The 14,422-nt window shown below is 41.4% G+C and overlaps 1 protein-coding gene across 1 annotated transcript in view; it reads right to left on the minus strand.

The window, feature by feature from the left end:
* LOC127572504 (NACHT and WD repeat domain-containing protein 2) overlaps positions 1-14,422 on the minus strand; it is a 69,157-nt gene that overhangs the window by 41,154 nt on the left and 13,581 nt on the right. Inside the window, exons 2-5 of the mRNA XM_052019860.1 lie at positions 11,795-11,947; positions 8,341-8,427; positions 6,007-6,120; positions 5,846-5,923 (exon numbers count right to left, since the gene is read on the minus strand). Coding sequence (XP_051875820.1) covers positions 5,846-5,923; positions 6,007-6,120; positions 8,341-8,427; positions 11,795-11,947 — 432 coding nt within the window. The remainder of the gene's footprint in view (positions 1-5,845; positions 5,924-6,006; positions 6,121-8,340; positions 8,428-11,794; positions 11,948-14,422) is intronic.

Below are 14,422 nucleotides of genomic sequence, written 5' to 3' on the forward strand. Positions count from 1 at the left end.
TGCTCTAACTCCATCTACAAGTTTGCAGATGATACCACCGTAGTAGGCTGTATCTCAAATAACGATGAGTCAGGGTACAGGAAGGAGATAGAGAGCATAGTGACATGGTGTCATGACAACAACCTTTCCCTCAATGTCAACAAAACAGAAGAGCTGGTCATTGACTTCAGGAAAGGGGGCAGTGTACATGCACCTGTCTACGTCAACGGTGCTGAGGTCGAGAGGGTTGAGAGCTTCAAGTTCCTAGGAGTGAACATCACCAACAGCCTGTCCTGGTCAAACCACGTAGATGCCACAGCCAAGAAAGCTCACCAGCGCCTCTACTTCCTCAGGAGGCTAAAGAAATTCGGTATGTCCCCTTTGACACTCACCAACTTTTAGCAATGCATAGAAATCATCCTATCTGGATGCATCACGGCTTGGTATGGCAACTGCTCTGCCCAGGACTGCAAGCAACTGCAGAGAGTTGTGGACACAGCCCAGGGCGTCACGGAAACCAGACTCCCCTCCATGGACTCTTGTCTTTACCTCTCGCTGCCTTGGTGAAGCAGCCAGCATAATCAAAGACCCCACCTGGGTCATTCTCTCTTCTCTCCTCTCCTATCGGGCAGAAGATACAGGAGCCTGAGGGCACGTACCACTAGGCTCAAGGACAGCTTCTATCCCACTGTGATAAGACTATTGAATGGTTCCCTTATAAGACGAGATGGACTCTGACTTCACAATCTACCTTGTTGTGACCTTGCACCTTATTGTCTACCTGCACTGCATTTCCTCTGTAGCTGTGACATGTTACTCTGTACTGTTATTGTTTTTACCTGTACTATCTCAATGGACTCTGTACTAACTCAATGTAACTGCACTGTGTAATGAATTACACAATAGACAATAGACAATAGGAGCAGAAGTAGACCATTCGGCCCTTCGAGTCTGCACCGCCATTTTGAGATCATGGCTGATCCTCAACAATCAATATCCTGTTCCTGCCTTGTCCCCATATCCCTTGATTCCCCTATCTATAAGAAACCTATCAAGCTCCTTCTTGAAAGTGCCCAGAGAATTGGCCTCCACTGCCCTCTGAGGCAGTGCATTCCACAAATTCACAACCCTCTGGGAGAAGAAGTTTTTCCTCACCTCTGTCCTAAATGGCCTAGCCCTTATTCTTAAATCATGCCCCCTGGTCCTGGACTTCCCCAACATCTGGAACATATTTCCTGTCTCTATCTTGTCCAATCCCTTAATAATCCTGTATGTTTCAATCAGATCCCCTCTCAATCTTCTCAATTCCAGCGTGTACAATCCCAGTCTCTCCAACCTCTCAGCATAAGACAGTCCCGACATCCCTGGAATTAACCTCGTAAACCTACGCTGCACGCCCTCTATAGCCAGGATATCCTTCCTTAACCCTGGAGACCAAAACTGTACACAATACTCCAGGAGTGGTCTCACCAGGGCCCTGTACAAATGCAAAAGAATCTCTTTGCTTTTGTACTCAATTCCCCTTGTAATACAGGCCAACATTCCATTAGCCTTCATCACTGCCTGCTGCCTTGCTCATTCACTTTCAGTGACTGATGAACAAGGACTCCTAGATCCCTTTGTATTTCCCCCTTACCTAACTCCACACCATTCAGGTAATAATCCGCCTTCCTGTTCCTGCTCCCAAAGTGGATAACCTCACACTTATCCACATTAAACTTCATCTGCCAAGTATCTGCCCACTTACCCAACCTATCCAAATCACCTTGAATTCTCCTAACTTCCTCTACACATGTCGCACTGCCACCCAACTTTGTATCATCAGCAAACTTGCTAATATTATTCACAATGCCTTCATCTAAATCATCAACATAGATCGTAAACAGCTGCGGTCCCAGCACCGAGCCCTGTGGCACCCCACTAGTCACGGCCTGCCATTCTGAGAAACATCCATTCACCCCTACCCTTTGTTTCCTATCCGCCAGCCAGTTTTCTATCCATGTTAATACCCGCCCCCCAATTCCATGAGCCCTAATTTTACCCACCAATCTCCTGTGCGGCACTTTATCGAATGCCTTCTGAAAGTCGAGGTATACAACATCCACTGAATCTCCCTCATCTATTTTCCTGGTTACATCCTCAAAAAACTCCAGTAGATTAGTCAAGCATGTCTTGCCCTTGGTAAATCCATGTTGACTCGACCCAATCCTATCATTGCTATCCAAATATGCCACTATTTCATCCTTAATAATGGACTCTAGCATCTTCCCCACCACAGATGTTAGGCTAACTGGATGATAGTTCCCCGTTTTCTCCCTCCCTCCTTTCTTAAAAAGTGGGATAACATTAGCCATTCTCCAATCCTCAGGAACTGACCCCGAATCTAAGGAACATCGGAAAATGATCACCAATGCATCCACAATTTCTAGAGCCACCTCCTTTAGTACCCTGGGATGCAGACCATCTGGACCTGGGGATTTGTCAGTCTTCAGCCCCATTAGTCTACCCATCACCATTTCTTTCCTAATGTCAATCCACTTCAGTTCCTCTGTCACCCTCTGCCTTTTGTCCATCCTTACCTCTGGGAGATTTCTTACGTCTTCCCCCGTGAAGACAGATCCAAAGTACATTAAATTCGACTGCCATCTCCCTGTTTCCCGTAATAATTTCACCTGATTCGGTCTTCAAGGGCCCAACATTGTTCCTAACTAACTTCTTTCCCTTCACATACCTAAAAAAGCTTTTGCTATCCTCCTTAATATTCCTGGCTAGCTTGCCTTCGTACCTCATTTTTTCTTCCCAAATTACCTTTTTCATTAAATTCTGCTGCACCTTAAAAATTTCCCAATCTTCTATCTTCCCACTCAGCTTGGCTCTGCCATACTTCTTCCTTTTTAACATAATGCTATCTCTGACTTCCTTTGTCAGCCACGGTGGCCCCTTTCCCCTCTTTGAGTCTTTCCTTCTCTGGGGAATAAACTGATCCTGCACCTTGTGCATTATTCCCAAGAATACCTGCCATTGCTGTTCCACTGACAATTCTGCTAGGATGCCCGCCCAGTCAACTTTAGCCAGCTCCTCCCTCATGGCTCCATAGTCTCCTTTGTTCAACTGTAAAATTGACCCTTCTGATTTGCCCTTTTCCCTCTCCATTTGCAGATAAAAACTTATCATGTTATGGTCACTACCTCCCAATGGCTCCTTTACTTTGAGTTCTCTTATCAAATCCTGCTCATTACACAGCACTAAATCCAGAATAGCCCTCTCCCTGGTTGGCTCTCGTACCAGCTGCTCCAAGAATGCATCTCGGAGGCACTCTATAAACTCCCTTTCCTGGGGTCCAGTACCAGCCTGATTTTCCCAGTCCACTTGCATATTGAAATCCCCCATAACTACTGTGACATTACCCTTGCCACATGCCAACATTAACTCACTATTCAGCTTGCACCCAATATCCATGCCACCATTCGGAGGCCTGTAGATAACACCCATTAGGGTCTTTTTGCCCTTACAGTTCCTCAGTTCTATCCACACTGACTCTACTTCTCCTGATTCAATGTCCCCCCTTGCAAGGGACTGAATCTCATTCCTCACCAACAGGGCCACCCCACCCCCTCTGCCCACCTTCCTGTCCTTACGATAGCATGTATAGCCTTGAAAATTCATTTCCCAGGTCTGATCTCCCTGCAGCCATGTCTCCGTTATCCCAACAACATCATACTTACCCATTCGTATCTGAGCTTCAAGCTCGCCTACCTTATTCCTGACACTCCGTGCATTCAGATATAGGATTTTTAACCCATTTCTCCTCTCTCCATTCGTATTAATGTTCCGAAATTGTGTAGTTCCTATCTGTCCTCTACCCTCCATCTCGCTATCCTCTCTCTCATTCTGGATCCCCTCCCCCTGCAAATTTAGTTTAAACCCCCCCGAGCAGCATTAGCAAACCTTCCTGCAAGAATGTCAGTACCCCTCCAGTTCAGGTGTAAACCGTCCCGTTGGAACAGATCCCATCTTCCCTGGAACAAATCCCAATTATCCATAAACCTGAAGCCCTCCCTCTCGCACCATCCCCTCAGCCACGTATTAATCTGCCTAATCTTCCTATTCCTCTCCTCACTCGCATGTGACACAGGTAGCAATCCTGAGATTGTTACCCTGGATGTCCTGCCCCTGTACAATCGGTATGCAAGACAAGTTTTTCACTGTACCTCGGTACAAGTGACAATAATAAACCAATAGCAATACCAATACCAAAATAAGCAAGGCTGAGTTCCACTGGTGAGCTTCATGTGGTCCAAGTTTGGAAAACAGCCAGAAAATCAGTGCATTTGCCTCACACGCGTAGTATCATGGGGTTGGGGGAGGGTGAGCTCATGGAGGTGGTTGGGGGTTTGTGGTAAATTCCAATTGGTCGGTCTGAAGCTGCAAGGTCCAGCCCTTCGACTTATATTTATGCCATGCTGTGTATTAGAAATGAAGTGGTATGGAAAATGTAATACCTTTAGGTGTCATTGTAAATTGCATACGTTGTTAGTAACTGCCAGCTTCATCTCAACACTATGTCGCTAAACCGTCAGGCTACCTGACCAACATGGATTACTGGATGTGCAAATATATCTCCTAACTAAATATTGAGAAAAATGAAGGCATTATCTTCTTTTCCCTTCACAAACTCATCAATTCCATTCCTTCCCCTAGCCACTGTCTGAAAGTGAATCAGGTTGCAATGCTGGTATTATCTTTGGCCCCAAGATATGTTTTGGACTAGGTATGACCTTATGACCTTCTGTATGGTCTTGCTCTTCTGTTTCCCAGTAATCTCCTCCAGAAATTTAATCCTCTGTGACATCGCTGCTTCTCCAATTACATCCTCAGGACCAACCCCAGATCTAATTGTTCCACCATTAGCCATCATGCTTAGCTCTGGAATCCCCCCTGTAAACTCTGAGTCTTGTGCCATTCCTAAAACCTACCTCTCTGATTAAGCTTTTGGTCATCTGCCATATTGGGCCTCAGATATTTGTAATGTTTGTATATTAATGCTTCTGTGAAGTGCTCAGCATGTTTTTGCTGTGATAGTGACAGCATATATAGATGAAATTGATGTTTTTGTAAATTAAAACCATAATTGTACAGTCCAAAAATCACAGAAAACCATATTTCTGGGGACAGATATGAGATATGGCATTTATTTCCCTAGAAGTTAAAAAGCTCAGGGGAGCTTTTATAGAGGTTTCTTAAAATTGTAAAGGACTTTTGGTAGAATGGTTGAAGGAGTTGATGACAAATGCTTGTTAACTTAAAACCGTCACGAGGCACTGAAGAGAGGGCTGAGGTGAAATTTCAAATGTAGAGAGTTAATGGAAGATTTTGTCACTGAAGCAGTGGACATTTAATTATTTAAGGAAAATCTTAATGAAAACTAAAGTAATGGAAGATACAAAGATAACGGGAGAGACCAGAGCAGTAGAATTAGATATGGATGGTGTTAGTAGAAAGTCAATGCAGGCATAAGGCAAAGTGATGTCTTCTATAGTGCAAGTTACTGTGATTCTATGATAAATGAGAAAGATTATCTTGATCAATGCTGAAAAATACACAATCAGATCAGTCCACCCAAAGAACACTGCAAATCTAGCATAAATTAAAGAAAAATAAGAGCCTTCCATTTTTAAAAAGTGAGCCATTGATTTTTACCTATTTGATAAAATTCCATGTTCATATTCAAATACTAACAATAAATACACTCTTAAATGAAAACAGATGAATTGCCAAATTATTTAGTTGCCTTAGTATTTAGTCAGGATTTATTTTACAAAGTGAACATACTAAAAGGAATAAATATTTAGCAAATAGACAATACCTTCAAATGCATCTTAATTTTCGAGTCTGTATCATTGCTGAGTTTTTTGTAAGGCACTTTCCAATGACATTCTGCTGTCTGAAAATAAATGACATCTAATAGAAATTGACCTTCTAATATATCTGCAGATAAAACTATTTGAATACTTTACACCAACTTACTTTGCTGTCTTTAAGGTCAATGACTCGATATGAAATTCTCTGAGAGTCCAAAATCCGAGGAGTGAAGAATAGATCCTGCAGGCTGTCTGAGAGAGAGCGACGTTTGGAGCCAATCTCCATTGGGAACAAAATAGCTGCATATTAATACAGTGACATGTGGGATTCCTAAAAATTTTACACAAGATTCAGTCATCTCGTCGTCAAAGATGGTGCAGATCAGCCAAAGGACTATAACATATTAATTCTCAATTATATGTGCTCCAAAAATATTCCTCCCCTGGAGGAGGAGGTTTGGAATTCGCCCCAAAAGTCCTTGCTACGTTTGATGCAGAAGGGTGAGTTTTCTATCTGTAGAACCAGTTAGAAAGTCTTCACCCTTCGCCTTATTCTGCGCATACTAACCCCATGATTCTTCCAATTGACCTATTCCATTGGAATATGAACAGACATTTGGGGATTATCTCATTTAAATATAGATTGTCATTCAGTTCATTGTGGGGATACTGCCAAATCCAATCAGTGCCCAGGTTGTTGTGAAGGGCTTTAGATACTCTACAAAATAGTTTGATTTGCCTCTTGGTGGTCCATTTTGTAAAATGTCTGGCCCCCAGCTCATCATTGTTCTCCTAAAAGGTGGGTAGAGTCATTTGTCAGGACCTCTGGGGTCCTCCCAACACAAAGCATAACACAATGTATTTTTGTTCCATATTTTAGCAAGCAGTCGTTAGGTGAAGGCAGTTTTGTGCTCCACACATTACAAAGTTTGACCAAACATTATATCTCAGCCCTGAGGAATCTAGAGCTCCAATAATGAGCATTTAAAAAAGGACTGAAGGGAACATTGAAGCTATTCACAACAATGCAAACAAGAATTTAACTTTCCTAAAATTTCTTCCCTAAAATTCAAAATTCCTGCCTGACATCTTTTCTAACCAATTAATTTGGATTCTTTCACATTCTTGAAGTGAGCTCGTTTCCAGTCGAACATCTTTATTGCTAGTTCCTTTTTATCTTTGAATACTTTCACTGTAATTCTTAGCACATAATGGTCACTGTCTCCTAAGTCTTCTTCTGTCTTTCTGTTGTTCACACCAGTTGCTATGTTACCTAGAACTGGATCTAGCGCTGCATTCCATGGGCATCTTGCCTGCTACAAAATTCCTCAGCATGAGCCCTATCCACTTGCATTACTCTGTGTTCGTCTACAAGTCTCATCTGCCACATCCAAACCCAATACCTCATCATGTCTTGTTTTCATTCAAGATCCTCAAACAAAAACAACATTTTTGTTATGTGGAAACTTTCAAGCATTTCCTCTGGCAGAGACAATCCTGAAATTACTAACTCCTAGGAATTGTTGCTAATTTACATATTTTCATATTTGTTTACAACATAGAAAGAGATGGTTTGGCTCATTGAGTCCAGAGTGTAATCCCATTCCCCCACTAATTTTTCCCTATAATCTATTCCCCCTAATTTGCCACCAATTCTCCTGGATTCTACCACTTTTCTATATACAGTATAATTTAGAGTGGCGAATTTGCCTACCAACCCTGCATGTTTTGACATTGTGGGAGGAAATCAGAGCTCCAGGAGGAAACCCCTGTAGTAACAGGGAGAATGTGCAAGTTCCACACAGATAGCACACAAGGTCAAGATTGAACCTGGATGGCTGGCACTGTGAGGCACCAGCTCTACTAGCTGGGCCGCTGGGCTATCCCTCCACACAGCCTCCTAGCCACATGCACCAATGTACCAAATGAAGGAGGTTGAGCTAGGTCCCCTTGTAGAAGTAATATGTACATAAGAACTAACAAGAAGAAGCAGGAGTAGACCATTCAGCCTGTTGTGCCTGTTCTACCATTCAATAAGATCATGGGTGATCTTCTGCCTCAGCACCACTTCCCAGAGCCTTTAATTCTCCTGAACTGTAGGAAATGTCATGTCACAGGGTAACAAGTTTCCAATCAAAACCTAACTTGGTCTTTTCAATACAGCTGATAACAACTCTTTCCAACTCTGTATGTATCTCTCCCTAGCAATTTGTCATGTAATTTGTTCTGGAGAAGAGTGACATAAAAATCTCAACCTCTAAATCCCTAAAAGAAAGAGCTAGGACTCCTATATTCTGGTAGATATTTAATCATTGTTCATATTAGACCATCCCTCTCATTGATAATTCTTGTGCCTGAAGATAGATATTAGACCAAAGAAGATAAAAATACACGCACAGAAAAATCACCAAAATGCAATACGTGAACATTTTTGATGGTGCTAAATTTATTTTCTACTACATGAACAAACTAATACAACAAATATTTAATTGCAACTTACTTTCTGTGTTACAAGAGCAGAGGAGTTTGCTGGTAGGTCTTTGCCAATTTCAGGAAAAACTATGGCTTCTTTAAATTGATTGCATTCCTGCAAATAGTTATATGAATAATTCTCAATGTTGCTGTAACCATTACTTCTGTATCATTCAACTTAAAATTTCTAAAAAATAATTCAGTAACATTATTTATTGAAAATCAATCTAAGAAATCTTTTTGAATTTGATCTCATAAAATGTACCTAACTATTTGCACCAAATTTTGATGTGTTCAAGGTCTTATTTTCAAAAGTTTTATACAAGGATGTTTTCTACACTCCTTCTTGTACCTAGCATCATACCATTAGTTTGTGAAGAGATGATAACAGATGAAGTTGAGTTATACCTAGATCAGTTAGTTATGAGCCTTTCCCATTCTAACTTAGTTCTTAGCCTCCTATATTCTTTCACTGAAGTTCAAATTAAGCTTGTGCAACAGCACCTCATCTTTCAACTAGGCATATTATACCCTTACGATGCCAGTCAACAATTTTGGTTACTGATTCTGCTGCTCCCATTTACACTTCTTCCAGACAGATCTGTAGCTTCTATACTCATTCCAATACAACCATGTTGCTTTGCACCATCACATGTTACTCTTTTGCTTTCTTTCCTTCCTACCCTAGTTCTCCCAAATCTTAAAATGTGCCTATCTCTAACTTTTTCCACTTGTAAAAGATCATTGACTTGAAATGTTAATAAATGATCATATTTAAATTTAATAAATTATCATATTATAAATTATCAAATGTTAATAAAGATAAATTATCCTGTTTTTATTCTGACATATCTTCCTACTGTGACAAATGCAAATAATGGAGAGGCTTCCTTAATTCACAAGTTTTGGATGTGTCAGAGTCTTAAAAAATATTGGACAGAGGTCTTTCATACTTTTTCTGTACTTTTCAAAATAAATTTTAAACTTAATCCTTTGACTGCACTATTTGGGATCGTTGGAGAAAAAGATATAACTTTGAATGCTTCTGATTTACATATTCTGGCTTTTATTTCTCTTATAGCCAGGAGGGCTGTGTTGCTTAAATGGAAGGAAGTTACTCTGCCTACTCATGCTCAATGGTTACGGGATGTTATGTCATCCCTGAATCTAGAGAAGATTCACTGTTCAGTTTTTGAACCTAACCTAGACTTTCAAACCCTGTGGGGACCTTTTTTGAATTATTTTCAGAATCTCTGATTTGGGGACTAAAATGCAGATATTGGCTGACATGGTTACATTTTTAAAAGTTTTTCCTTGTTGTTTTTTCCATCTAACAGCTTTGGGTTTTTGTAGTGGGAGTAGATTACTTTTTATAATAAAATATTTCAATTTTTTCTTCCTTTATTAACTAACTACTATATGTGATTATTAACTTAGAGTATTGTAATCTAAGTACGATTTAATACAATGTATTCAGTAGTATTTTTATTCTCTTTCTTGATGCATGTACTCTTCATGGATTCAATAAAAATATTGTAAAGAGAGAAATGTTAATCCTGTATCTCACTCCACAGACACTACCTGGCCTGATGAGTTTTTTTAGCATTTTCTTTTTATAATGCAGATCTGGTTGGAGTATTGAACAAGGTAGATTTCAAAAATAGCTGGTAGAAGTTGAACATCTGCCTGAAAGCAGGTTTGGAGTTAAATCAAAATAGTCTCCATGCATCTTGAACAAAGAACAAATGAAGCCAATTATGACTTTTATAGGATCTCTAACATTGACTTGAAACTGGAGTGGTCAGACTGGGCCCAGATTAAAACCACATCTGAATGGTAGAAGTGGTGAAATTGATCCAATGCAGCATTCAACGTGGGAATAGACAGTCATTTTATGCTGTGACCAATTTTCTTTTCCATAGATTTTTAACAAAATGGGCTGCTAATTCACCAATGACACTTTTTTTTCACCTTCCAGGGCCAATTTCACTGTAGAAAGCACCAGCAGAGCCTCAATAACAAGTAGTCAATATTACTTATCGTACCTGACTGCTTCTTTCTTTTAGCTCTTCTGAACAATCTCTCATCACTTAAAACAAACTCCTTTTCATTTTTTCTATCATGGGGAATGATCTCATATTTTTCCACGTCATATTCCATCTGCCATAACCTTGCCCACTCATTTAGCCTTCTTCCTCCCCACCCCCTGCCATCCTCCATGTCTCTCTGCACCTTTCCTCTTTTCCGCCACCTAACTTAGTATCATCAGCAAACATGAAGGTATTACACTTGCACCCCTCATCCAAATCTTAGACACAGATTGTGACCATCAGGGGCTCCAACACTGACTCCTGTGGCACCCACTGGTCACAGCCTCTCAGCCCATTTATTCCTTCTCTGTTTTCTGTTCAGTAACCAATCCATGCCTGTAAATTACTCTCAATATCATGAGCTCTAATTTTGTTGAATAATCTTGTATGATTCCTTATTACACACCACATCCACTGATTGCCCCTCATTTATTTGACTAGCTACAACCTCAAACACTAACCCTCCTGACTGTAGAAACAGTTTACCCTTATTTATTTTGTCAAAACACTTAATTTACTCCAGTGAGAACAGAGAACTTGCAGTTACAAAAAAAAACAAATTGCTGGAGGAACTCAGTGGGTCAGACAGCATCTGTGGAGGGAAAGGGATGGGTGTAGGGGGAGGATTGCCAGTATAAAGGGGAGGTGGGGAGGGGTGAGGCAGGGGCTGGCAGATGAAGTCCATCATCCCTCACTCCACCTTGGTCTACCTATCACCCCCTGCCTCACCCCTCCCCACCTCCCCTTTATACTGGCTATCCTCCCTCTATACCCTCAGCCCTGATGCAGGGTCTCGACCTGAAACGTCGACCATCCCTTTCCCTCCACAGATGCTGCCTGACCCGCTGAGTTCCTCCAGCAGTGTGTTTTCTTTCTCCAAATTCCGGCATCTACAGTATCTTGCAGTTACAAATCCCCTTTCACAGTCTCTGGAGGTCCTATTTCATGGCACCCAAGGAAATGTCTTTAAAGTGTTGTCACTGTTGTTGGGATAACTTGCAGTCAACTTGCACGCAGCTAGTTCCTACAATAGCAGCGGGAGAAGTGACCACTTAATCTGTTTACTAGAGTTGTACTAGAGTTTACTACTGCCGCAAGGGTAAATAGCAATCAAAGCTATCGTTTCAAATAATCGAACAGAATACGGTAATCTTAGAACAAATCAGAACTCCGGAAAACTGTAACCCCTCCACTCTTCTCCCAGGCTCTCTGAACCCAAACCTTAACTGCTTTCTCTTTCTACAGTTGCTGCTTGACTGGCCGAGTTCTTCCAGCTTTTTCTGAATTTATTTCGGAATTCTGGATAGTCGCCATCCCCAAATCCTTAAAAGAAACCCCCGGGTTAAATAAACTGGAAAGGATTGCAACGTTACAAAAGTAATAGCTGGTTACTTTGCGCAATTCCTTCTGCGGTAGGATCCCGTTCATATAAGAGGTCCACATCCTATGATGTTGCGAGGTGTGCGTCTGATCGCTCACTTTCTCGTACACAAATCCCTGTTGTGTTTTTCGCTCGGTACGTTCAACGCAGACTCGGGTCAAGTTCTTGAAAACAAAGAAAACGAAAGTTGGTTAAAGAGGACGTTGCCTCTGTCGGTGCTGGAGTCTGGTCACTTTCAGAAATAATCCGTCGGATTTGCGGGGGAGGTCCAGTAAAAATCAGGGTGGAGAGTTGCTGTGATTTCATTCCACTTCTTCCAGGAATGCCCGTCCATCGCACCGACTTTAAGCGGCGTAATACTGCAAATAAAGGAGGCCACTCTCAGGGAGCCATCGAACCAATCGTTTCAATAAAGCACAGATCGTTAGCTACAACACCAAACAGTTAGCCCAGTCATAGCAACCAACACCTGCCTCGTTTTTCTCTCAGCCCTTTCCCCCGCTCTCTGACTGACACTTTCCATTGCAACAAAATATAACCCAGCCCAGAGCTACCTCAAGGTGCGAACAATCATCAGTTTTTGATTTCAGAAGCAGGTTTTCCCTTTATGTTTTTAAGTATGAGGAAAGCCTTGTAAACAGAGTGGTACAGCACAGAAATGGACTCTTTGACCCACCAGATCCATGGCAACTTTTATGCCCACCTATATTAATCTCATTTGCCTCCACTAGGTCCATATCTTTCTGTACCTTGCCTATTTAAATGCCTGTCCAAATGCCTCTTAAACAAAGTGATTGTACCTGACTCCACCACCTCCTCTGGAAGTAAGTTTCAGATATCAATCACTCTGTGTAAAACAAAAACTTCTGCAAATCCCATTTAAAACTCCATCTTCTCACCTTAAACCTGAGCCCTCTTGTTTTTGATACCCCTACCATAGGGAAAAATGATTTTATCTACGCTATGTAAGCCTCTTATAACTTTACATAACTCTCGTCACCCCTCAGCCTCCCTTCGCTCGAGAGAAAACAAACCCAGCCTATCCAATCTCTCCCCATAATGTTATGGACTCAGTGAAAGTCCCTTTAAGATAGAGAGTGTGTGTGTATGTGTGTGTGGGGCGTGCTTACGTCAATAGAAGATAAAGGACGTAATGACGTTGTTGAAGAAGTCAGAAGAAGAAGAAGAGAGAGAGAGAGAAGGGAGAGAGACACCAGCCTGCTTGTTTTCTCTATCGATGGATGAGAAACAATAACTGTGTTTACCACTGAAATCCATGTATGGAAGTTGGAAGTAATCCGGTGGAGTTCACTTTGTTGCTGACCTGTAGAAGGAAACAGGTATTTGTGTGTGGACGACCACGGTTCGGATGCTTTTCGGGGTGAGGAAGTCACTACCGAGTAAACACTGAAGTGTCGTTTGGGTTCCATCGTGGAACATTTGGATTTCGTATGTACTCTCTCTATGTTTTTCTACATCTACATCTTATCTTCAGACAACGGTGGTTGTTGAAGAAGCCCTTGCTCATGTTTCACCTTATGGCTTGCGGAACTGAACTTTAAGAACCATTCAGGAACTGGGAGTTTTGGACTTTGTCACACACACACACGAAGAGTTTAGTTTTGGGGTTAACGTTCGAGGTTTAACATTCTTGAATTCTAACATACTAACATTTTTTTTAACTTTTATTTTACGTATTATCATAAGTAGTGATTAATAAAATAGTTTTTAACACTGAATCATGCTCAGTGTGTTTCTTTTGTTGCTGGTTCGTGACAAAATTGGGGGCTCGTCCGGGATAGTTCCCAAGGTTAACGAGTGTCGTCTGGGATTGTACCCCAGATTGACGAGATTTGTTCGAGATTCAATCCAAAGATTTTTGAGGGAGGTCTGATAAATTCTTTTTTTTAATTGGCTTGTGTGTGTGGAAACCAGCAGCAATGGATATTAAGGCATTTTTGGAGTCACCAACCCAAAAGGGATTGGAGGTGGCGAAAAAGGATGATTTGATAAAGATTGCTACAAGGCTAAACCTTACAGAAGTAAAGCAGTCTATGAGAAAGGCAGATATTCAGAGATTGATAGCTGGCCATTATGTGGAAAAGAAGGTGTTTGAGAAGGAAGTGTTAAAACAGTTTCCTGGCAGTGAAATAGCAATTTCTGAGGCACAGGTGCAGCTGGCAAAGATAGAAGCTGAACGAGAACAAACCCAGTTAAAGATAGAGGCTGAACGAGAGCAAACCCAGTTAAAGATAGAGGCTGAACGAGAGCAAAAGAGATTAGAGGCCGAACAAAAGAAATTAGAGACTGAACAAAAGCTAACTCAGATGAAGATAGAGGCTGATCTAGCAATGAAGCAGATGGAATTGAAGAGGATGGAGCTGGATAGTGAGGAGAAGGAGAAACAGAGGCAGCATGAGTTACAAATGAAGCGTAGGAGTTCGGAATCTGATTCTGATGATGGTTTTTCAGCCAGCAGGGAGGTTCGATTAGTCCCTCCGTTTGAAGAAGATCAGGTTGATCAGTATTTCCAACATTTTGAAAAGGTTGCTGTGAGTTCAAACTGGCCAAGGAAAGGATGGGCTCTTATGGTACAGAGTGTGATTAAAGGTAAAGCTCAAAAAGCTTATTCTGCTTTG

Source organism: Pristis pectinata, chromosome 7 (assembly GCF_009764475.1).
Source record: "Pristis pectinata isolate sPriPec2 chromosome 7, sPriPec2.1.pri, whole genome shotgun sequence".
Taxonomy (NCBI): domain Eukaryota; kingdom Metazoa; phylum Chordata; class Chondrichthyes; order Rhinopristiformes; family Pristidae; genus Pristis; species Pristis pectinata.